This window comes from Capricornis sumatraensis, chromosome 3, assembly GCF_032405125.1.
Source record: "Capricornis sumatraensis isolate serow.1 chromosome 3, serow.2, whole genome shotgun sequence".
Lineage (NCBI taxonomy): Eukaryota > Metazoa > Chordata > Mammalia > Artiodactyla > Bovidae > Capricornis > Capricornis sumatraensis.
In genome coordinates, this window is record NC_091071.1 from 76,203,798 (window position 1) to 76,227,916 (window position 24,119).

A 24,119-nucleotide genomic window follows, 5' to 3' on the forward strand; every position below is an offset into this window, starting at 1 on the left:
TCTCCCACTGTAGTTGCAGTGAATACAGATGCAGCGCTTAACACATAGTATGTTTAATAATGTGAACCTCTGCTTCATAAGATTGAAAATAGCAGCTGGGGTTGTGTGAGAAGTAGACACAAGTAAGGCTAGTAAAGATTAGCAGAGGTGCAACTTCTCACTCGGTATCTGAGTGACTGCTGGATCTCCCCTCAAACTGCTTCTCTTACAGTCTTCCTAGCTCTTTGATGGAGGCCGTCCTTCTAAATGCTTAAGCGAAGAATCTTGGTGTCTTCCTTAACTGGCCCCTCTCTTTCACTCCGCATCCAGTTTGTCGGCAGATCCTATTGGCTCTGCCTTCAGAACACATCCAGATCCTGCTTGCTTCTTACATGTCTTCTTACTGCTCCACTCTCATCCAAGCCGGGTCATCTCTCCCCTTGTTAATTGCAGTATTCTCCTAGATGGGCTTCCGGCTTCTACCCTTAAGCCTTGTGAAATCAGTTCTCCACTCAGCATCTAGTGTCATCCGGTGAAAACAGGGGTCAGCTTGTAGTATTTCTGTTCAAAATGACTTCTCATCTAACTCAGGAAAAGCCAGATCCTTATTCTGACCTGCATGGCTTTCTCCAGTTGCCCCAGCTCATCACCTTTACTTCCCTGAGCTCTCCTCCTGGTACTCCCCTCCCCTTTGCTCACTCAGCTTTAGCTACCTTAGCCTCCTTGCCCTACTTCAAACATGCCAGCCTTGGTTTTTGCCTCAAGGGGTCTCTTCTAGTTCTTCCTTTCAATAGCTGCTTGGCTCATGCCTTCTTTTTCCTTTGGATTTTTGTTTAAACATTACCTTCTCAACAAGGCCTTCCTTGGTAATCTTTATTATTAAAAATTTTTTTTTAGTTATTTATTTTTGGCTGTGCTGGGTCTTTGTTGCTGTGCGGACTTTCTCTAATTGCAGCGAGTGGAGGCTACTCGCTAGTTGCAGGGCACAGGCTTCTCACTGCAGTGGCTTTTCTTGTTGAGAAGCCGGCCTCTAGGCACATAGGCTCGGTAGTTGAGGGGTACTGGCTTAGTTGCTCAGTGGCATGTGGAATCGTGCTGGATCAGGAATCAAACCCATGTGCACTGCATTGGCAGGTGGGTTCTTAACCACTGTACCACCAGGGAAGTCCCTTGACAAGCTTTAGAAAATGAATTTCTTTCCCCTGTTCCCTCCTCTCTCCCTCTTCCCCAATCCATTTTTCTCTGTAGTGTTTATTGCCACCATTTAAGATTTACATTAGATTTTTTTTTCATGTCTTCACATTAGAATAGGAGCCCCATAAGGCAATGATTTCTTACTTACTGTCTTGTTGACTACAAAATTCCAAGCTCCAAGATGAATGTCTGACACATGGTAGGCCTTCAATAAATATTTGTTGAATGGATAGATGAATGAACAAGCGAAAACTGCCAGATTATATGGATTTGTCTCGTAACAAGTAGGAAGTAGGTGAGTTTTTGAGCAGTGGTCACGTTGATGCAAATGTATTATGAGGTTTCCTATGATAGAAAGGTCCAGGTTGTATTGGAAGAATGAGAAAACAGCAGTTTGGAGATTAGTTAGGAAAAAGCTAAGGTCTAAATTGGAATAGTAATAATGGGGGTGAGGAGTTGTTGGTTGTGTGAGAAACTTGGAGGAACGGTCTAATGTCTGGGGTAACAGCAGTGGAAGATATTGGAGAGGACGTGGAGTTGTAAGAGACCTAGCAGAATTTAACAAAAAGCACTTTGAGAGAGAAAAAGGAAGATACTTTTAGTTTTTTAATTTTTTCAGCAACTTTTGGGAAAACATGTGTAACATAAAATTGATCATTTTATCCATTTTACTGTTCACTGGAATTATATACATTTATATTGTTGTGCAGTCAGCATCCCTGTCCATCTCTAGAACATTTTGTCTTCCCATAATGAAACCCTGAACCCATTCAAAAATAACTCCTCATTCCTCCCTGACCCTGGTCCTTGGCAACCACCATTATACTTTCTGTCTCTATGAATTTGTCTGTTCTAGGTACCGCATGTAAATGGAATCATATAGTATCTATTCTTTTGTGTCTGTCTTATTTTATATAGCATAATATCTTTAAGGTTCATCAGGATGGGGAACACGTGTACACCCGTGGTGGATTCATGTTGATGTATGGCAAAACCAATACAATATTGTAAAGTAATTAGCCTCCAATTAAAATAAATAAATTTAAATTAAAAAAAGAAACTAACAAACAGAAAACAAAGTTCTAAGTATAGTGGTTTCTCATTGGCTGAGATTGCAGTCTCTCAGTGGCTGAGCTCTTGCCAGGCAGACAGTCTTGTTTTTCCCTTTGTGAGCTCAGGAGTGCTCCCCCTTCTGGTTTCCTCATTCTATTTGAATTGAGATTTCTGTTGATTAATTTTTACAAATCTCCTTAGAATTTCCTTCATGGTAAAGACTCTTTGTTATCTATCTTTACACTTCTATGTTTAAAACATTATCTTGCATTTTTTTAGTGCTCAAAATATATATTAAATGAATAAGTAAAATAAAATTTAAATAAAAAAAAAAGGTTCATCCATGTTGTAGGGATTTCATTCTTTTTAAGGCTAAATATTCCACTGTATGTCTTTGCTACACTTTGTTTATCCCCTTCGTTTGTTGATGGGCGTGTGGATGTTTTTACTTTCTGGCTACTGTGAATGATGTTACAATGAACACTGATATACAAGTACCAGTTTCACTCCTTATTTTCACTTCCTTTGGTCATGTACTCAGAAGTGGAATTGCTGGAATTGTGTAGTATTTTGAGGAACTATCCTTCGGAACTTTGGTTTTAGACAGACTATGTTTGAAGTGGTGGAAAGTCTACAGTTGGGATTGAAGTGCCAGTGAAAGCAACTGCGGGAGGAGATTTCAATTCAAGGAACTTGACAGACAGACTTGATAGCTGAAGAGGAGGGAGAGTGAACCAGTTGAGAGCAGGGAAAGAAAAGAGTCCGAGCCAAGGACTGCATCTTAGGAGAGTAGGAGCTACCAGAGCTAGCCAATGAAACAGAGAAAGAACGATCAAAGTTAGGCACAGAACCCAGAGTACTGATACACACTTAGCTCCAACTCATCCATATGCATTGAGTGCTCTTACAAGAACTTCCTTTCAGATGCATACGCTTCTGTTTAAGTATGACATTACTTTCAAGGGTTTGGGTGTTGTAGGTCATAGATTATTACTGAGTGTTGAATTTCTGAGAGATTCTTTTCAAAAAGGTCCATGAAGCACCTAAAAAAAAAATCGAGGATTTCTGTACTTCTTATTTGACTCTTCTCCATTTTGCATTAATAATTTCATAGTCACTTTTCTTCACCCTTTGGTTGAAGTGTGACACACCTACCAGAAGAGAACAAATATAGACAACTTGATCGATTCTCAGATGTTGTGTTATATGTACCTGAGTATCTAACACCCAAATTAAGAACCAGAATATCTCCTTCACCCAGTGGTTCCCTCACACCCCTGCACACTCACCCACTGTACCCATCACCTTGATTTCTAACACCGTAGATCTATTGTGTTTGTGTTAAACTTATAAAAGTAGAATATTACTCTTTGTGTCTGACTTCTTTCATTTACTATTATGTTTGTGGAATTCATCCATACAACTGTGTGTTGTGTAGTGTATATTCCACTGTGTCCTTTACACAATTTACTTATTCATTCTCACATTGATAGGCATTTAGATAGTTTCCAGTTTGGGGCTATTATGACTAGTACCACTGTGAACATCAGTTTCTTTTTAAAACAGAAAATTTGCATGTTATGTTCACCTCTTTAAAGATGCCATTGCTTTTTTCATTTAAGTTCCTTTCCTCCCAAGTGCCTTCCCACCCTGCCTGATTATCTTCTTTGTTAATACAAACTGCCTGAACATTAGTTTTGAAAATAAAAAGTACCACAAAAAATTAAGTTTCTTAAAAAGTGTATGTCCTTGCATTAAAAGTTTCTTTTTTAAAGCATTTATTTTAATTTTTCTCAGCTATCCAGATTATGATTCTTAAATGCATACTGAACCTGTCAAAATTTTTCATCTCTTAATGGGATGAATCGTTCAACCTTGAGGCAAATATTTTAATTTTTGGCACCATGATGAGTTAGAGAAAAATAATAGCTCTCATATTCTTAATGCAGGCTTATTACAAACTTATAATTTACATAGCAGTAAAAGGAGATTGAGAATTAGTGAAAAGTGCATTGTGATATTTTATGTCATTTTTCTCTTTGGGTTACAAACTGCTTTGGTGTAAAGTCAACATTGCAAATTCAAAATTGATGAAAATTTTATCATTCTGGCTATTTCAGAATTGAGTTTAAATTGGCTATGTTTAATAAAGATACATGCATAATATATTTTATATATTTGTATGGATATATATGTCCATATATATATTTGTTTACCTACCTGTCCATCTTTCTGTCTATTCATCCATCCATCCATCCATCTATTTGTTGACATGCTCACTGGAACATTCTTTACAGAAAGAACAATAGAAGACCACGAGCTGGTGATTGAAGTGCTATCTAACTGGGGAATGGAAGAAGAAAATAAGCTATACTTTAGAAAAAATTATGCCAAATATGAATTCTTTAAAAACCCAATGGTAAGTGAAATCCCAATTAATAGTTATGGAAAATAAATGAGTTTAGTTACATTTTATTTTATTTTATGTGAGGAAAAAGTACACTATAGATAAAGTACAATTCTGTACTTGGTAAATTGTAGGTAAGAAATTTAGTTGTTTAAACTTATAGTCGACATGCTCACAGAAGTTCATATACGTAGTTTTGGGGAACTGTTGCTTTTTTTTCTTGCCTTTTAAGAAAAATAAAACTAATAAAACTACATTTGATTTGGGGAATGAATTATTAGATATCTCCCAAGCGGGTTCCAAGATACTATGGTTTAAGTCTTTTTGTAGAACTTAGGATATTAAGATAAATTTTAAAGGAAAAACAGATTGATGTTTGTTGGGAGTGTTAAAACTTAACCAGAAGTTTAGATTGACAAGCATCTTGCTGTTCCAAATTATTTTGTTTTCAGTGCAATAATTACTGAGCTAAGAAGAAATGAGATAAATACCAGCCCATTATCTAGTAAATACTACTTTCATTATAGTTCTTTTTAAAAGAAAATAAATGTATGTCACATACTAATGAAGACTAGTGATCTAGAGAAGTCAGAATAGCCTCTGGGCTCATTGTTTTAAATTGTTTCTGTCTTTGCAGCTGTAGCATATTTTTACATTAAGTTTTGGATAATTGGATTGAAATGATGTACTTAATGAAAAATATATGATACACATCATAATAGAATATTTTCAAACCCAGAAAGGCCTCTTACATTCTCTTTATTTGAACCTATTAATAGAAACATAATGGGATGATCTTTGACGAATAAAATTAGAATCCCAATAAAAATTAAATAGAATTTAAAAGGAAACTGTTTTCTTGTTGTGAATCTTTATTAAAAGCAAGAAATTTAAAAGTCATCATTAAAGACATATGATTTAGTGCTCATTTTTGTTTTATCTTTTTTTTTTTTTTTATTTAAACAAGGCTATAGATTCATTTTGTAGACTTAGAGTAGTGGTTCTCAACTGAGAGTGATTGATAATAATGTCTGAAGACGTTTTTGGTTGTCATACTGAGAAGCGGGGCTGCTAGTGCTGGAGGCCAGGGATGCTCTAAGCATACTGCAATGTACAGAACAGTCCCCCCAGCACAGTGTTATTAGACAATGTTAATACAGCTACTGTTCAAAAACCCTGTCCTAGAGGAACTATAGTGGCATATAATTTTCCAAACTTGCCTGATCATAAAAGTTTCCTGGGGGAGGGGATAGTGCTTATTAAAAATGCAGGATCCAGATCTACCCTGACCTACTGAATCAGACACTCCAGGATTGAGGCCGGGGAATTCCTATTTTAAACAGCTTTTCTGGGTGAATTTTATGATTAAATAGGTTTGGGAAAACAGTAGGTGGAAAAAACTGTGCTTTTAGCAACCTGACCCTCTAGTCAAGTCCTGTTTGCTTTATACTGTGGCTGTGACCTTGGGTAGATACTTTACTTCTGTTTACTACTTGAGTTTATAAAATAGCCCTTCAGTGCCTGCTAGAGTGGCTGCAGGACTCTGGGACAAGGCATGGGCACTCACACACAAGCAGCCTGAGGGCAGTGTTTTGTAACCGGAGGCACATGGGTTTTCGTGTGTCGGCACCCCCTGAGAGTGTCTGCCTAATGTTTGGGCTGTGCTCCTACCCTCTCATTAAGGCACCTGTGTATTAGTTACAGTCAGGGACTGGCATTTTAAAAAGTGCTTTGGGTGAGTTTTCAAAACGCTGATTTAAGAGCTTTTGCTTTAGATTACTCTGTTGGTCATAGTTCCCTCTTTTCTGGCATGGCTTTTGGGAGAATGTAACATGTATCTTTTCGTTAGTATTTTTTTCCAGAGCATATGGTGTCTTTTGCAACTGAAACCAATGGTGAAATATCCCCCACACAGATTTTGCAGGTAAAATATATTTTCAATAAAATATGTAAGTAATAAATAATAAAGGGAAACTGTAAGGTCCATATTTATTTATTTATCTAATTTTATAAGTAGATATACTCATCTTGCATTTCAATGCCCCCCTTTTTTTTATGAGACTAAAAATTTTCTGTTTTTATTGAAGTATAATCGATTTACAGTGTTCTGTTAGTTTCAGGTATACAGCAAAGTGATTCAGTTATACATACATATATATCTATTTTTAAAGATTTTTTTATAGGCTATTACAAAACATTGAGTAAGGTCCCTGTAGGTCTTTATTAGTTACCTATTTTATATATAGTAGTATGTATATGTTGTTTCCAAATTCTTAATTTATCCTCTGCCTTCCGCTTTGGTAACCATAAGTTTGTTTTCTATGTCTGTGGATCTGTTTCTGTTTTGTATATAAGTTCATTTATATTATTTCTTTTTTAGGATTATACATATAAGCAATATTATATGTTATTCATCTTTCTCTGTCTGGCATACTTCACTTTTTAGTATGAAAATCTCTAGGTCCATTCATGTTGCTTAAAATGGCATTATTTCATTCTTTTTATAGCTGAGTAATATTTCATATTCCATTATGTAAATATATCACATCTTTATTCATTCATCTGTCAGTGGACATTTAGGTTGCTTCCATGTCTTGGCTGTTGTAAATAGTGCATCCATGAACATTGGGAGGCATGTATCTTTTCCAATTATGGTTTTCTCTGGATATAAGCCTAAGAATGGGCTTACACGATCGTATTTTTAGTTCTGTTTTTAGATCTATTTTTAGTTTTTTAAGGAATCTTCATAATGTTCTCCATAATGGCTGTACCAATTTGCATTCCTACTAACAGTGTAGGAGGGTCCCCTTTTCTCCACACACTCTCCAGCATTTATTATTTGTATACTTTTTAATGATGGCCATTCTGACCAGTGTGAGGTGATACCTCATTGTAGATTTGATTTACATTTCTCTAATAATAAGCAATGCTGAGTACATTTTCATGTGCCATCTGTATGTCTTCTTTGGAGAAATGACTATTTAGTCAGATCCATATTTATATATGTCCAGATTTTGGATGTTATGTCTTAAATGACTAATTTTTGATGGAGATAAAGTTGGAAAAGAATAGGAAAAAGCAAAATCTAGATAAACAGTTCCCTAAGTCAATAAAGACCCCATCACTATATTATTCTTTCTAGTTTTGGACAGTTGTCAAAGGATTTTAAGTGTATCACAAAAGGAAATTTGCAGAGTTTTTGTTCTGTGACATATTTAAAGACTATGTTAGTGTTTGAAAAAGTCGAAATTTCCAGTAAATTGTAGACCCTTTACAAACAGATATTTATTATTAACTTTTATAATAAATGTCCTTAATCCTATTTGTGATAAAATATTTAGCAATTCAATGAAATACTATCTATGATGGAAGTAACTGATTGAAATATGAAATAGCTAAGTTAAGAATACTAAGTATTTAACATTTCCTTAGTTTTGCATCTGTTGGGCATTTCTTCCAAACTAGCTATGGCTTTAGGTGACCATTTTCCCAAGACATTTGCAGTACAATAAAAGGTTTCAGGTATTTTATGTTTGATACTATACTTGTTAACAGGTTAATGGTAAGCAGTATCTTTATAATGGTCGCTGTTTGATCTAAACAGCAGGCATCCTCGAATCCACTCAATATTCTCTCATCTTTAATGAAGAAAACTTTTAATAGTTCCAGCATAGATATTACTTTGAATATATTAATATTTGAATATATTGGTAAATACACTGAGGATCACAGATTTCTTTTCTGTGGGCTTTTTATTTTTAATAGGTTGTATTTCATTTTTTGCTTCAAAATATTTTAGAGATATGATTGCTCTCGAGATTTCTCCAAAAGCTACTTATATGCTAGTGGGTTTTCACAGACACCCCATGAAATGTTAGGGTGAATTGCAGTGGAGATAGTGCCCCAGGACCCCTGCTCTCATGCCTCTTAATACTTTGCATTTGGATTATGAGAGAGTGGTGGATTGGAGTTCTTCTGCCTCCTTTCCCATATTCTCCTATAATTTAGTTATACTGCTTTAATGTTAGATTATAAAAACAAGAAAAATCATAACTTTGGAATCAGATAGTCCTGTATGTGCCCCTGACCTCTTCTCTCCACTGAGGCAATGTTTCCACTTTTTAAAACGTTCCTTCTTTTTCTAGCGTGACCTCTGTGACTCCCTTTTTAAAATTTAATTGGTTTGGTTTAATAACTTGGAAAGCACTCGAACTAAAAAACCTACTTCCCTGTTTTGCATGTCAATTAATTAATATCTGTGGCTCATTAAATTAAAAGTTTTTTTTTTAATTTACTTAAAAAACATTATCTACTCTCGGTATTTCCCTGAATAGCCTTTTAAAAATATGTCACATTGTTTTAGATAATGCTTTCTCTTAGTTTCAGTTTTCCTATTTTGCATTAGTTTATTCATAGAGGTTTCTATTTTCTTGTTTTAATGAGACACTAATGCATTTCCACTGTCTTAAGTAAGGATGCTGAGCACAGCTACTTTGAGCTAGTCCTTTTCATTCTCCATTTCCTGACTGACACATGCCCTCTGTCTCAGTTACTTTTCACTGGGTAGTAAACTAGTCCAAACCTTAATGGCTTAAGTACCTACTCACATTTTGTCAACAGTTTTGTAGGTCAGGATTTGGAAAGGGCTTAGCTGGATGGTTTTCTGAGGCAGATTGACTCCCAAAGGGGTTATGGATCCACTTCTAAAATGGCTTTCCACTGTGTGTGCCTGGTGCTGCTTGGCACCTCTCCCTCTCTCACCTCTCCCCCACCCTACATGGTGTCTCATCCTCCAGGGCTTTTCCAGTTGCATTGTGCTTCTCACTGTACAGCCATCTCAGGGTAGTCCAGTTTCTTACACGGCAGCTACCTTCCAAGAGTTAATGAGTGAAAGCTATCAGGCTAGTTAAGGGACAGAGGGTTAGAATCAGCAGTGTGCCCCTCCCACCACATCATTTTGGTCAGAGCAGTCACAAGTCTTGCCCAGATTCAAGGGGGTGGGGAAACTTCATTTATTGGTTCAGTGGCAGGGTAACATTTGCAGAAGAGCTACTGTTGCAGTTCTCTTTGGAAAACACAACCTGCCATACCCACCCACAACTGAGAACCATAGAGAACGAAGAAGAGATTATTTGCTTTGCCTTCATTGAGGAGATGAATTTGGCTCAATTACTTATTCACTGAATAATGGAAGTCTGGATCGTGGTCTTACTTAGACTGTAATGAAGTTGAAGTTGATAGGTCAATCTATAATCTCAAGGGAAATCACCAAAAGGGATGAAAAGTTGCTCTGGTTTCTCTCCAGATCTTATAAATCTTTCACCTTTTATTAAAGAAAGAGATGAAAAGTATCAAGATGAAGTTGAACTTTTCAAATGGACATTGAAATAGCTTATAATTTTGGTGTTTGACTAAGTACTGATCACTTAGAATATATATTTTGTGAGCATATTTCCATTTGGAACTTGCCTGAGGGTTTCAGAAGACTGATTTATTTTCTGTGTATATATATCCTGATGTCCATAGTGGTGTATAAGTGATACCTGTGCTGTTTGAAGGTGCACATTTCTATTTGAAGTATAAAGCTACAGTATCATTGATTCAGAAACTGTATGAGAGTGTCTAATTTTTCTTCCAGATGTTTCTAAGTTCAAGCACATATCCTGAAATCCATGGCTTCTTACATGCAAAAGAACAGGGAAAGAAGTCCTGGAAAAAGATTTATTTCCTTTTAAGAAGATCCGGTTTATATTTTTCTACTAAAGGGACATCAAAGGTAAATTGTAATATCAATGATATATTATGAATTATATGGAAGTTGTAAGTTAAAATGGACTTTACTGTGTTTTATTTATTATTTTATTACATGGTATGGTGTGTGTTTTTTTTAAGATTCCAAACATTTGCCATAACCTGTTTAAAAACTAATTATTCAGCTTTATTTTCCACTAGATTCAATATACATCCTTTGATGGAATTTGGAAGCTCTTGTTTCAGTATTACATTCCTTGCCCATTTTTCCCCCACTCTGAATCTACCCCCGTTTTTCTTATCAAGGCTGGGATTTTGAAGCCCATCAGAGTTCACATCTTTTCTTTTTACCCAGGTTCATATTACTGACCTGTTGATGTTGCGCAGTTAATAACACTTAGCTGAGTCTGTAACTGCTTACTAATTCCTCTGTGTGTGTCAGTTTTGCCTCCTCACATAGACTGTAAATTCCTAGAGGAAGTTACCGTGTTATGATTAGGTGGATGTATGTGTTTGTGTGTTTGTGTATGTATACCTATCTATGTATACAGTTGCATAGACATAGCTGTGCTGATGTTCCTACACACACAGAATCACATATGCATATAATTCCCTTAGTACTAGCACTAGGTAGTCTGTTTCTCTGTAGTCTAGTTGTTGCCGACTATGCCATATGCCTGCATTTTGTGTCTTGATATTTTATGCGATGCATAGATTCCTTGTAAGTAAAACTACTTTTGAGAGTTGTCATGGGACTCTATGTTCATGCATCTGTTTTGTCACTGACAACATTGTTGCTTTTTTATGGGTAATCTGTCATTTTTCTCTGGCTCTTATTCAAATTTTATTATCATCTTTGGTATTTAGTCACTCCTGGCATATTTCTTGGTATGTTCAAATATATTCTGCTAAACCTGGCTTGATTCTCAACATATACATTCAGTCTGCAAATTCTTGTTTTTCTTATATGCTGAAGATGTTCATTATTTACTTCTCATTTTCAGTATTTGATCCTTTACCTTGCAGTACTGTTTTCTGTCTTGGCCAGTCGTGGCTGTAGATGTCCCTTTGTTTGTGGCTGCCTCCAGTCTCTGCCTCTCTCTTCACACAGGCTTCGCCTTTCTCTGTGTGTCTCTGATAAGAACACTTGCCGTGGATTTAGAGCCCACCCAGATAATCTAGGAAGATCTCATCTTTAGATCCTTAACTTAATTACATCTGCAAAGACCCCTTTGCAAAAAAAAGGAGGTCACATTCGCAGTTTCTTCAGGTTAGGATGTGGACAGATCTTTTAATTGTGGGTGGAGAGTGAAATGATCAGGTTGTAAGAAGATTAGTATGGCCATAGGAAGCTTAAAAAGGCAACTAGAGACAGAAAAATGAAGAGGGGAAGGGAGCAGGGGAGATGCGGGGGGTAGTGAGCAGGGAAGGGAGAAAGAATGATTGAGTTGAGGCATAGATGCTGATTAGTGCTAATTACATGATTATTTCATTAATCAAGGATCTAACCTAGGATGAGCAGTGGAGAGAGAAGAAAGGGGTGGATGTAAGATTAAATGGCAAATGGCCAGGCTTTGTTGACAGTTGATATGAAAGAAGAGGAAGCACTTAATGTTCTTGGAGAAGGACATAAAAGGAAAATAAATAGAAAATGATGAAATAAACAGGAATAGGAGATTTGTTTCAAGGTCACCATCTTAGAAGAAAGATAATGATCTTAGTTCAAGATATATTGCATTGATGATGAAGCATCAAATGGAAATGCCCAGAACACAGCTAATGATGGAGACTGGCTATTTGGGCAGTGGTCCTAACAGAAGTTACGGAATTGCAAAGAAGTAATGATACCATATTTTCCCCAACTTTTCTTGCGTGGCTTCCTCGCTTCTCGGATTCATAGTCTTCCTTTGTTGCTATTCACACGCTGGTGCACGAAGACTTTCAGGTGTTTGTGTGTGTATGTGTGTTTCTTTAAGGTTTAAGTGGTAGAATATTTCATGGAATAGAGCTCTATTCAGTAACCCATTCTTTCACAGAAATCTTTTATGTTTACTTGTAAGTATGTATAGTTTGACTACTAGTATTCTAAGCCACCAGGGAAGCCCCATTCTATCTTACAGATGCATTTAACTTTTCTTGAGGATTTAAGCCTAGTTCTCAAATTTTTATATTGTAGATAATGTTAAGATGAATAATTACCCATTTTTGTAATTAAGATTTTAGATTTTTCCTTAACCTTTGTAATGAACTTTCTCTTCTCCCAGTGTTCCTAATGTATGAAGTAATATATGAAGTTAGTTTTAAACAAATGTGTATTGGACCATCTTTTTACTTTTAACATGGGAGAAAAGTAGATTCTAAACCCAGAATCTAGATGTTTCTTTCTTTCACTGTCTTTCCAGTGATTCTTCACTGGAAGATATGATAGTATTTCCTCAGTTCCTGAATTCTTTAATTTGTTTCTCATGAAGATCCACTGCCCATTATCTTTTTCTTTCACCCGGCTCCTTCCTTTTCCTACCTATTACATAATAAGACAGCTCTTATTCTACCTGTTGGAGCCATGCTCTTATCCTTGCCATGGTTCCCCCTTGGCTGGGTGGCATTACAAGTATCTAACTTCTATTCTCAGCTCATACTTTAGCTCTCCTCAGCATGGTGTCTGACTTTGCTGGGCATCATACATAACAGCCTTCTTTCTGTTGTTTATTAGCTAAGTCGTGTCCAACTCTTGAAGAAGGAAATGGCAACCCACTCCAGTATTCTTGCCTGGAGAATGGACAGAGGAGCCTGGGGGTTGGCGGGGGGGCTGTAGTCCATGGGGTTGCAAAGAGTTGGACACAAATGAAGTAACTTAGCACACAGCACGCATGTCCAACTCTTTGAGACCCCCTGGACTGTAGCCCACCAGGCTCCTCTGACTATGGGATTTCCCAGGAAAGAATGCTGAAGTGGGTTGCCATTTCCTCCTCCAGGGGATCTTCCCAACCCAGGAACTGAACCTGCATCTCCGGCATTGCAGCAGATTCTTTACCTCTGAACCACCAGGGAAGCCCAGTCTTCTCTCTAGCCTGTGCTTAATGAACATGTGTTCTGTAGTTTATACATGAAAATAATTTTACCTTCTCCCTCAAAAAAGGAATTCCATATATTAGATAACCCCAAGGATTACGACCTTGATACAAATCATGTCGGTTGTCTAAAGTCTAATATGGCATACCTGCCTGGCAAAGTGACCATTTCCTTCCCTTTTTCTATGAGAAGGGTCTTATTTATTTTACTTTGTGAAGATGTGGGCTGCATGGGAGTTTGGATAAATGCTTTTGCAAGCCTTGGAGGTATAGCTGTGACTTACATTTACAGAGAAATATCTAAGTACCCTGCTGTCCACCTCCCCCCTTAGGTACACGTGTACATGCATAGCTTTGCTAACCATGCCTGCTCAGCCTGCAGTCTTACAGTGGTGTAAGCCTTGATACGTCTGCACTTCAGTTCAGTTCAGTCGCTCAGTCATGTCCAACTCTTTGCGACCCTATGGACTGCAGCACACCAGGCCTCCCTGTCCATCACCAGCTCCTGGAGTTTACTCATACTCATGTCCAGTGAGTTGGTGATGCCATCCAAACTAGTGGAACAAAACTCAGGAGAAGAAGCTGATCATGCCTCTTATGGCCTTCCAGTATTTCTTGAGTTGCCTTTTTCTCACATCCAAAGAACTCAGCTACACTGACTTCTACAGTATCAGTGGCCAGGAATGGTTTTATTGCATCTTCATAGAAATCAGACATTTATATGAGCAAAGTTTCTATCGAGGAATAAAGTGTTAAAGGCCATGCCATTGACAGTACCTTTCTTCCTCCTCCTCCTTCTCCCTTCTCCCAGGACCCTAGACTGGGTCTCTAACAATTTTCTTTTCTGCTTCATTCTTCCATGGAGTTGGGAACTGTATTCATTCATTGGGTTAAAGTGCCTAAAGGACAGTGACACAGAGAAACAGTTGCATACGACAGGAACTCTTGATGGGATAGCCAGCCTACGTCCAATGACTGAATTTTTTTGGATTTGGATTTGAATGGTTTGCTCAAATTGCTGAATGTTCTGCTTTGTCTTTTTGTTTTAAGAGTACTACTGCTTCTCAAATTTCAGTGCATACAATCACTTGGGTTCTTGTTAAACTGTAGATTTTGGTTTTGAATCAGCAGATGTGGGGTGGGCCCTGAGATTTTCCATTTTTAATAAACTCCCAGGTGCTGCTGATACTGCTGGTCTGAGACTGCTAGTAGCAAGATTTTAAAGAACAACTGCATTTTGCTCAGTTTTGATTATACATTCAACCCCAGAATTAAGCATTTCTCCAAGTTATTAACCTATCACACAAGAGTATGACCCAGATTTCCCATGACCAACTCTAAATCTCATGGCTTTCCCAGAGAAAAAATAGCCCTTCATGATTCCGTTTTGCCTTGAAAATCATACACATTCCATGGCCAGGTAATTTCCCTGCATTCATCTGTACAGGTTCCCTTGCAAAAGAAGGTAGTCTTGCTGCCTGTTTCACTGCTTGCTGTGGTGTGTGAGGCAGTGCATAAACATGAGGAATGATCATTTCTCAGTGAAGCAGGGATCATCATCTGCTTCTTTTTGCTTTTACTGCTGCAGAAGCTTAAACCACCCTTCTTCCCTTTGAGGAACTGCCATTATCTGAAACCCAGAGAAAGAAAACATTTTCAAAAGCCGTTCTTTGCTCTCTTTCTTCTTTCCCTCAGATTCCTTGAAGTGGTGGTTAAAGTGAGTCATTTTAAATATGGGGATATATTTTTTGGTATATTGGAAGTTAAACTGTAAACAGGTCGCCTCTTCTTAAATTAAATAATCTCATATCCAGCTCCTGGTTATCTGAGGATATGGTGACTTAGTTTTCCTCTCCTTTTGTTTCTATGACATTATTTGAGATAATGTTTACCAAGGTATAAATTATATAATCTAATAGAAATACAAAAGGTAGTGTAAAATATATGTACCCATTTCAACACACACATGTATTTTTTTTTAAGGAACCACGGCATTTGCAGTTTTTCAGCGAATTTGGCAATAGTGATATTTATGTGTCACTGGCAGGCAAAAAAAAACACGGAGCGCCGACTAACTATGGATTCTGCTTTAAGGTACAGGCTTAATATTTTGCTAGATGAATAAAGCAAGCCTCAGCCTTTTAGGTAAGCTTGAGTTTCTTTTAATTGCTTTTAAAAAGAGACAGCTTTCTCTTATATATAGGAGAATTTTAGTGGCTTTTATTTCAACAGGTGTTACCTTCAAGATATGCATTAACGATAAACAATGTGCTGTGGCCTTCTAGCCTAACAAAGCGGGAGGGCCCCGAGACCTGAAAATGCTCTGTGCAGAAGAAGAGCAGAGTAGGACGTGCTGGGTGACCGCGATTAGATTGCTTAAGGTAATCTCGCTGCAGGCGTGAATTTCTATTAAATGCTGGGAGTGCCATCAAAGTTTGAAAATGGCTGTATTTCAAAACTCAGAAGGCTCACTCTGAATTCGTGTGTTTTTGTGAGGAAAAAGAAAAATAACCACCACCATATTTATGTATTTTATTTTTTATCTAAAAGATAAACATTTCCAGAGTAGAGTGGAATAACCTAATGCATTTATCTTGTGTGTGTGGAGTCTTCCATATTTAGAAATGTTCTGATTTTTGTTTTTTGGTAAGACTGTTACATATATAGCCAGTAAAACTGACTGAAATGTCTCCTGTCTGTTACTTAGTCTGCGTTTTAAAAACACTGTCATCAATTCGAAGTAAAATGTATTTTAAAATGTGCCCACCTGGATATGTTTAATGTAGTTGTTTTATATTTTATTTAAGTATTGTGTGAATTGCTTTTTAGTTTAATGCAAATTATTTTACAAATTTTACTATAGCTGTATTATTCAAATATTCGCCTTTGTGCTAAGTAAGAATTCTAGCTTCCATAAGCAAAATTTATTGGCAAACATTTTGACAAGGAGTAAGAATGTTCTGCAAGTAGGTAGGGAAGAGAGACACAGCTGATATATTCCTGGATGTATAGAAAGCACATGTATTTTCAAAACTTGTATGCTAGTAAATTTAGCACAACTTTAAATTTATAATCGTAAAACATCACCCATTTCATTTTAAGAAGGGCAGAATAATCAGGATCAGAATTAGTGGTGGTCATACCAGGCTTGGAGGAAAGTCTTATGTTCTGTCCTTTTCCTTTTTTTTTTTTAATTGAGGTAAAATACACGTAACATAAAATTAACCAAATTAATATGAACAAATTAGGGGCATTGAGTACGTTCAAAATATTGTGCAACTGCCACCTCTGTCTAGTTCCTAAACATTTTCTTCACTCAGAATGAAACTCTGCCTGGTAAGCAGTTACTCCCAGCCTCTGGCCACCATGTTTTGCCTCTATGGATTTACCAATTTGGATATTTCATACAAATAAAAGTGCCCGGCTATCTCAGTCAGTAGAGCATGTGACTCTTAATCTCAGGGTCTTGGGTTCAGGCCCTGCATTGGGTGGCACATGTTTTTGGGCATCCCCAGTAGCTCAGTCAGTATAGAATCTACCTACAGTGCAAGAGACCTGGGTTTGATCCCTGGGTTGGGAAGATCCTTGGAGAAGGAAATGGCAACCCACTCCAATATTCTTACCTGAAGAATCTCATGTACAGAGGAGCCTGGGAGGCTACAGTCCATGGAGTCACAAAGAATTAGACATAACTTAGCAACTAAACTGCCATACAAACAAAATCATACAATATGTGACATTTTGGATCTGGCTTCTTCACTTAGCATAATTTGTGTTTCATTCATGTTGTAGCAGCTTGTATCTGTACTTTGTTATTTTTATGGCTGAGTAATATTCCATTGTATGTGTATTGTTTAACATGCACATATATGTTAAATAAACAATTTGTTTATCCATTTATCCATTTGCAGGTATTTGGATTATTTCTACCTTTTACTGTTGTGAATAGTGCTGTTTTGAACATGTCTATACACATATTTATTTGAGTAACAGTTTATATATATATATATATACCTAAAAATGGATTTGCTGGACATATGGTAATTCTATGTTTAATATTTTGATTAATTGCCAAATGTTTTCCTCAGAGGCTAAACCACTTTATAGTCCCACCAGGAATTTATAAGAATTCCAACTTCTCCATACCTTAAGAACACATATTATTATTATTATTTTTTTTTAAAATAGTCATCCTAGTGGGTGTGAAGTGGTAGGAAGCAAGTGTTTAAAAGTAATTTAAAGCTTTTGGATTAACTGTGAAATTTTCTTCCTTTTGTGTTATGGCAGAAAGTTACTATGGTTACCTTTTTATTAGAAATATTTTTGTTTCTCAAACAGTCTATTGTCAAAATGGCTGTCATGATTTTTATTTCAGCAAATCTTATAATTATTAATTCTTTGAAACCCTCATGATAAGTAGTCACTACTCACTTCTATGTTGCTCTCATTGTCATAAAATGTAAAACAAACAAACAAAATGAAAAAGAGAGAAGTACTCTAGGTGTCTTGGAAACCAACCAGTCAAGGCAGTAGTAACTTGGTAACCAGAGACATGCATTGGAATCACAGGAGGTGCTTTCTGAGGTTCCGTGTGCCCAGCTGCATCCTCGGGGATCCTGAGTTAGTGATTGAGTTCCAAGTGTCTGCCTGATTAAGAACCACTGACTTCATCCAGGCCCTCCTTTCACAGATAAAGAAGCTGGCACTATTTGGAAGACTTTATTCTATCACAGTTATGGTAGAGAAAATATCTTAAGGTCTCTGATTTTCTCTCCCCTTCCATCAGAACTCTGGAAGTCTAGCTAGGCTGATTGAGGAGATACCTTCCAACCTTGTTTAGCAAGACTTTCTCCCTTCTCATGGGCTCAGATTCAAATACCCAACACAGAAGCAGGTGGTAAACCCACTTCCTTTAAAAGTCCTTCAGTAACTCTAACATGCCATTGATTTTATTAGGATGCTCCATTATTTTTATGTAACTAGAAAGATAAGAATTGTGCCAATAAAATTATGATGTGAGGTTTTACATCACTTATAATTTTTATTTTCATTTGAGTATTTAGATTTATTTAGGCCTATCGTCAGTTATCAATTTTGTGTATGTACACACACACACATACACACACACATATATATATATGAAATAAATTAGTTAAGGTATTCATGAAACTTCTTCATATTCTAAATCTGAATTTTCTGAATCATTTTCATCTCAGAGTCATGGATACTTATATTTTCCACAGATTATCCAGCTCTGTGCTTTCAAGAGCTTTGGGGAGGCATATGAGTGCTCTGCCATGGTCTTTGAGGTTCTTTCTAGCCACTGGCAATCCCTTTGCAAGGTTTGATGCTAATGACTTTTAAATCCCATCAATTTTAGGCAATGGCAAGTTGCTTGGTCCATAGTGAATATAAGATGCCATAGGTTATAATACAGATTGTTAGTCTAAAAACAGATGTATTTCTGAGAAATGATATACTGAAAGCTTTGTTCTTTTTATATCCAGAATGCTCAGTTTCTGGAAGATTGTGCCTTCTTATTGTTTAACTCTTCTCAGTCTCTTTCAAGTCCCAGATGCCCAGTTTAAAGAGGCTGTCTTGTATCAGTTTTCTATAGCTGCTGTAACACATTACTACCAGCATAGTGGTTTAAAACACAAAATTATTGTCCTTCACCTCTGTCATTCAGACACCTGAAATGGGTCTATTGGCCTAAAAAGGTGTCAACAGGGCTCCATTCTCTTTTGGAGGCTTTAAGGGAGGATCTGTTTTCTTGCCCTTTCCAGCCTTTAGAGACTGCTCATGACACCTTCCTCCATCCTTAAAGGCAGCAATATCCTGCTGAGTTCTTTCCATGCTCCCTTTTTTCTGTTTCTCTCTTCTGGCTCTGGATAAGGACCCTTGTGATTACACTGGATCTAGCAGGATCATCTAAGACAATCATATCATTTCAAAGTCAGCTGATCAACACCCTTAATCGTATCTGCAACCTTATTTCCCCTTTGCCGGCTAGCCTAGGAACCTACTCGAGTATCCTTGCTTGGAGAATTCCATGGACAGAGGAACCTGGTGGGCTACAGTCCATGGGGTCGCAAAGAGTCAGACATGACTGAGCGACTTAACACACACACAGTTAGCCTGATGTATTATATTCACAGGTTCCAGGATGTGGACATATATGGCCCTTTATTCTGCTACTACATCCATGTTCCCTGTTTGTTTCAATTATGGCAAAGCTTTTCCAGATGAGGCTGAAAATACAGGCCAGCATCAGTAAAGTCCTTTAGCACGGAACCAATGAGAAACCACCATGGAATCAAACAGGAAAGTGATATGATCTGTTTTACATTTTAAAATAATCAGTTACAGGAAGCCTGGGCCTGCCAGCACAGACACATTTGAGACTGTATAATAGGGGACTGGCAGCTTGTTGTCAGTGAGATACTAATTTGATCCCCATGGCTGGTGCAGCTGGGCTCACCTAGGGTTAGAGGTAGCTTTTGATCATCTCCTTTGGTTGTCTATTGTGTTATTTCCACAGTTTATCAGCAAGGAGCAAGGGAAGACTAGTCTATGTTATATTGGCTCAACCAGAAGTACCCTTTTTGTTTCCATTATATGCTGCTTATTAGATATAGTCTCCCCCAAGAATTTTGGCCTCTTGCTTTATTTTCCTTTCTTTATCACATATACATGTAAACTCTTCATGTAGCAACAAACAGAAATATTCCCATTCTCTTTGAAAAAATTCCATTTCCATATAGAATCAGAAAAAAATCAGAGACTTAGAAAAGGGGAGATTTGTTCATGTAGAGTGTCCCAGGTACATGGTGTCTTTCCCCCTTTCCTTCAGTTAGAACCCTTTGACATATTTTGGTGCCTTATGTGCCCCTCCATAGGACAGGGAAATATTAAGGTGATCCATGCCCTACCCCTTGACCAGAGTTAACTGCCTACTAAAGACTTTCAGCAGCACAGAAGCAACTTCCTAAAGCCAGGGGTACTGGGGACAGAACGTCTTTGAAGAAAACAATCTTATTAGTAGATGGCAGACTTTTCACTGCAGGTGAATAAAAGGTGTCCAGGCAGCACGTACTTGTGAAAGTGTTGGTTGGAGTCTATTATATATTCTTCAAAATGAACTTGACTAGAAATTAAGCTCCTCTGTCTTCTTTTTAAAGTCATGGTATGCTTAGAGTTGATTTAAAATAAATTTCATTAGATCCTATTAATGTCAATCAAACCTTAAATTAAAAAAAAACTTTTAGAAGTTGGGAAATAATTGGATAAAGAAGTCAACACAGAGAATTTTAAATGACTCTGGGTTTGTATTCATATTAAAAGCAAAATCTTGAAAACAGTGACTTCCCTCGCCCCCCTCTGACTTTCTGCCTAATTACCAAATATATCCACATTGCTGGAATTGCTTTCAAGAAAATAGTTTTTAATAGAGAAATAGCTCTGTTGGAATGTTTAAATGAAATTCATCCTAAGGGTAATACTGGTTTCCATGGTCGTTTCAAAGTCTTTTACATAGGACCTACTTTTAAGTTCATAATGGCTCCATGAAATGGAGAGAATTATAGAGGGTAGCAGAAAAAAAGGATAAACCTATCTGTTCCATTGGTTTCTTCCTTTCTTTCTTCCTTTTTTTTTTTTTCTTTAAGGGAATAACTTAAATCTAAGGGGTTGTCTTCCAGTTTCAGATGAGGGCTCCTGCAAGATGTTTGGCCATGGCAGTTGACATTCTTAGTGTTTCTCAAACTAATAAGCCAATTATAATCCAGACCCACTTTCTTATCGTAGCCTGGCAGTCTGGTTCTTATGATGCTACCTCTTGAAAGTAAAGATTGTGTAGTTATCTACTGCTCTTTACATTGTATGCCATGACCCTTTGTCTGAAATCAGCCTGATGCCCCACCATTTTGATTCCCAGAATTTAAAGTCAAAAATTAAACAATGGCCTAAGAGTGTTGTTACCAAAGGATGGTACAGTGCCAGGAATCTTCAAAAGACAGTGTAATTCATCAATCAGTCATTGAAGAGTTATGGTAAATTTGTCATTGTAGAGTTATGGTAAATTTTACCCAGTTCTGCTTAGGATGTGTGTCAGATTCTTAGAGTCTTTGTACCATAAACTCAGGAAGACTTCCCAAGTGAGCTATCTTATCACTAGGTGATATACCACTCCACATGGTTATGGTGCTATCGACACTAAGAATAATGAGTAGGAATGTCAATTCCAGATCCTTGTATTGTGAGCTAGAACTTAAGGGTGGGTCTCAATAAAAACCATGCTTTTAAACTGTCCTATTTAGAACGTAAAATTTTATCTTGCAAAATTTTGGTTGCTTTACTTATTTGTTTTAATGAAAGCCTGTAGTTTTCATTTTTTATATTGATGTATAATGAATGAAAGTATTTATTCTCATAAGTTATGCATGTGGTAAAAGTGGTGGGACTGTGCTTTTATTTATTTATTCTGCAGTATGGCATGCAGCTGTACCAGAATTACATGCATCCATATCAAGGCAGAAGTGGCTACAGTTCTCAGAGTATATCTCCCATGGTAAGGACCAAGTTTTTGAACCTACGTTTAATTTTATATTTACATTACATTAATTTGCAATCACGTTACATTATAAATGTACATTACAATACATTTCCTTTTTTTGTTGTTTTGTTTTGGTCAAGTAAAGTAACTTTTGGACAGCTTCTTACCATGTTATATTAAACTATTTGCTTTTGGATCTTATATGAGTACAGCCTATGTGATAAAATCAAATAGTGGGGCATACATTAAGTAGTCACTTAAAATAATGTTTTATGTTAAAGAAAAATTTTAAATATTTGAAAGAATTATGAGAGTCATTGTATGTCATTACATTGAGGATTAGATCTTAAGATATTTTATAGAACACTGTCCTCAAGAGTGTAGATATTTCTTAATTATTGATTTGATTATAGGTTTATTTATTTAAATATTAATTCTGGGATTATCATAGCCTGTGATTTCTTTTGCATTCTGACTAACAATAATATTTTTAAAGTTTCAGGTCCTTGAAAAACATACCGCTCTCCAGGAAACCCAAAAGATGCAAGCCAAAATATTGGTTGTGCATTACATTAAGACTAGCACCGCTTCACAAGTTTATCCTAAATGGCACTTGGATATTTATACACAGATACATCTTTCCCCGTCTTTGGGACCTAATTTTAATTTCCTGTGCATTAACAAGAAATTTATTTTTGAACTTAAAGTTTATGTTCTGCTGTTTTTGCTTGTGCTCTTGACTGTTGAGTATATTGGAAATTTGGACGTATGAGCTTGTATGACAAATTAGCTAACATGCTGCATTTACACTTAGGTTAAAACATGCTTTTCATGGCTGTGACCAAGGGAGGTGCGTTTTTGCACATGGTAACATAGCAGATAAAACGCTCAGTTCTAGGAATGAGGCATGAAATAATGTCGATTATGTATCCTGATAGACTAATATGGAAAAAGAATTCCAATTCTGTAGTTATGGTGTTTAAGTTAAGGAAGAGTAACTTTTCATTTTTTATATCTATTACTTTTTAGCTCTAAAATAAGAAAGTAAGGAATGTAATGAATTTTTATAAAAGCAGTAGCTTTAAGGTGAGAATTTTTATAATTTGTCAGCTCACCCTAATCTTTTAATTCATGTATATATGAATAATGAATTTTATTATCTTAATCCTTTTCTAAATCCTTCTAAATTTCTTTCAGAGTCTAAAGTTATTACGATGAGCATGTTAATAGCGGCCATGATTTGGAGGCAATTATTATTTAGTATCCTCTTAATCATAGGGAAAAAATGCTATAAAATAAGTCCTTTCCAGTCTCATCATTGTCATTAATATGCAAGTATAGTATTATTCTTGCTTCTTTCCATTGAAACTGATTCTACTGTTGATCAGTAAATCTATGACAGTTCAGTTAATGTAGCTTTATTTGTTCAACACCTTGTATAAGAAAAGACACTCCTTGAGTCTTGAATTTGGCTGTAAACAGGAGTTCAAGGACAAGAGGTTTAAATCTCTGTGATGAGGACAAGGACCTAGTCCTGTATGGCAGTTGACATGAGCAGACAAAATGGCATCTCTACTCTTCTTAATTTTCATGAAGGAAACCTAGAAGATTGGGGAGGCATTTGTGTTTACTTTGATATGTATACAGAATCCCAGAATAATTTTGAGATGAGAGAACCAGTGACCTCACCTGCCTCTGTGGGTTTTCATCAAGGCAGCATGTTCAAGGAACAGCAGGAAAAACTTTGCCTACTTTAGTTATAGTTTTAAGGGACAATATTGTCTTCTTCTCCAGGGATTCATTTTGAGAAGGGAAATGAGAAAAAAATTATCATACCATAATGAACATCTTAACTATATACAACACACAGTAGCTACCCCATCAGGCTTTGAAGGGAGAGTCATCAGCAGATATTTCAAGAAGCAGATATTTAGTCTTTTTTTAGGACAAAAAAGTGAATTCATTTAAAGGAACATCTATTAGTTAAACCCTGGCCAGAATGAGAGGATGGGAGAAGCAAATCAACTGAAGTTCTTATGTATTGTTTCCCATATTTGACCTTGAGCTAGACATTCCAAATTGCATTTTCTTCCCTGTACCTCCCATCCCG

General features: G+C 36.6%; 1 protein-coding gene across 2 annotated transcripts in view; it reads left to right on the plus strand.

Moving 5' to 3' along the window:
• The window catches only part of GRB14 (growth factor receptor bound protein 14), a 123,268-nt gene that overhangs the window by 89,696 nt on the left and 9,453 nt on the right, over positions 1 to 24,119 (plus strand). For both annotated transcript variants that reach the window (XM_068967291.1, XM_068967292.1), the window contains 6 exons: positions 4,524 to 4,645; positions 6,483 to 6,557; positions 10,272 to 10,409; positions 15,439 to 15,549; positions 15,741 to 15,836; positions 21,944 to 22,024. In XM_068967291.1, coding sequence (XP_068823392.1) covers positions 4,524 to 4,645; positions 6,483 to 6,557; positions 10,272 to 10,409; positions 15,439 to 15,549; positions 15,741 to 15,836; positions 21,944 to 22,024 — 623 coding nt within the window. The remainder of the gene's footprint in view (positions 1 to 4,523; positions 4,646 to 6,482; positions 6,558 to 10,271; positions 10,410 to 15,438; positions 15,550 to 15,740; positions 15,837 to 21,943; positions 22,025 to 24,119) is intronic.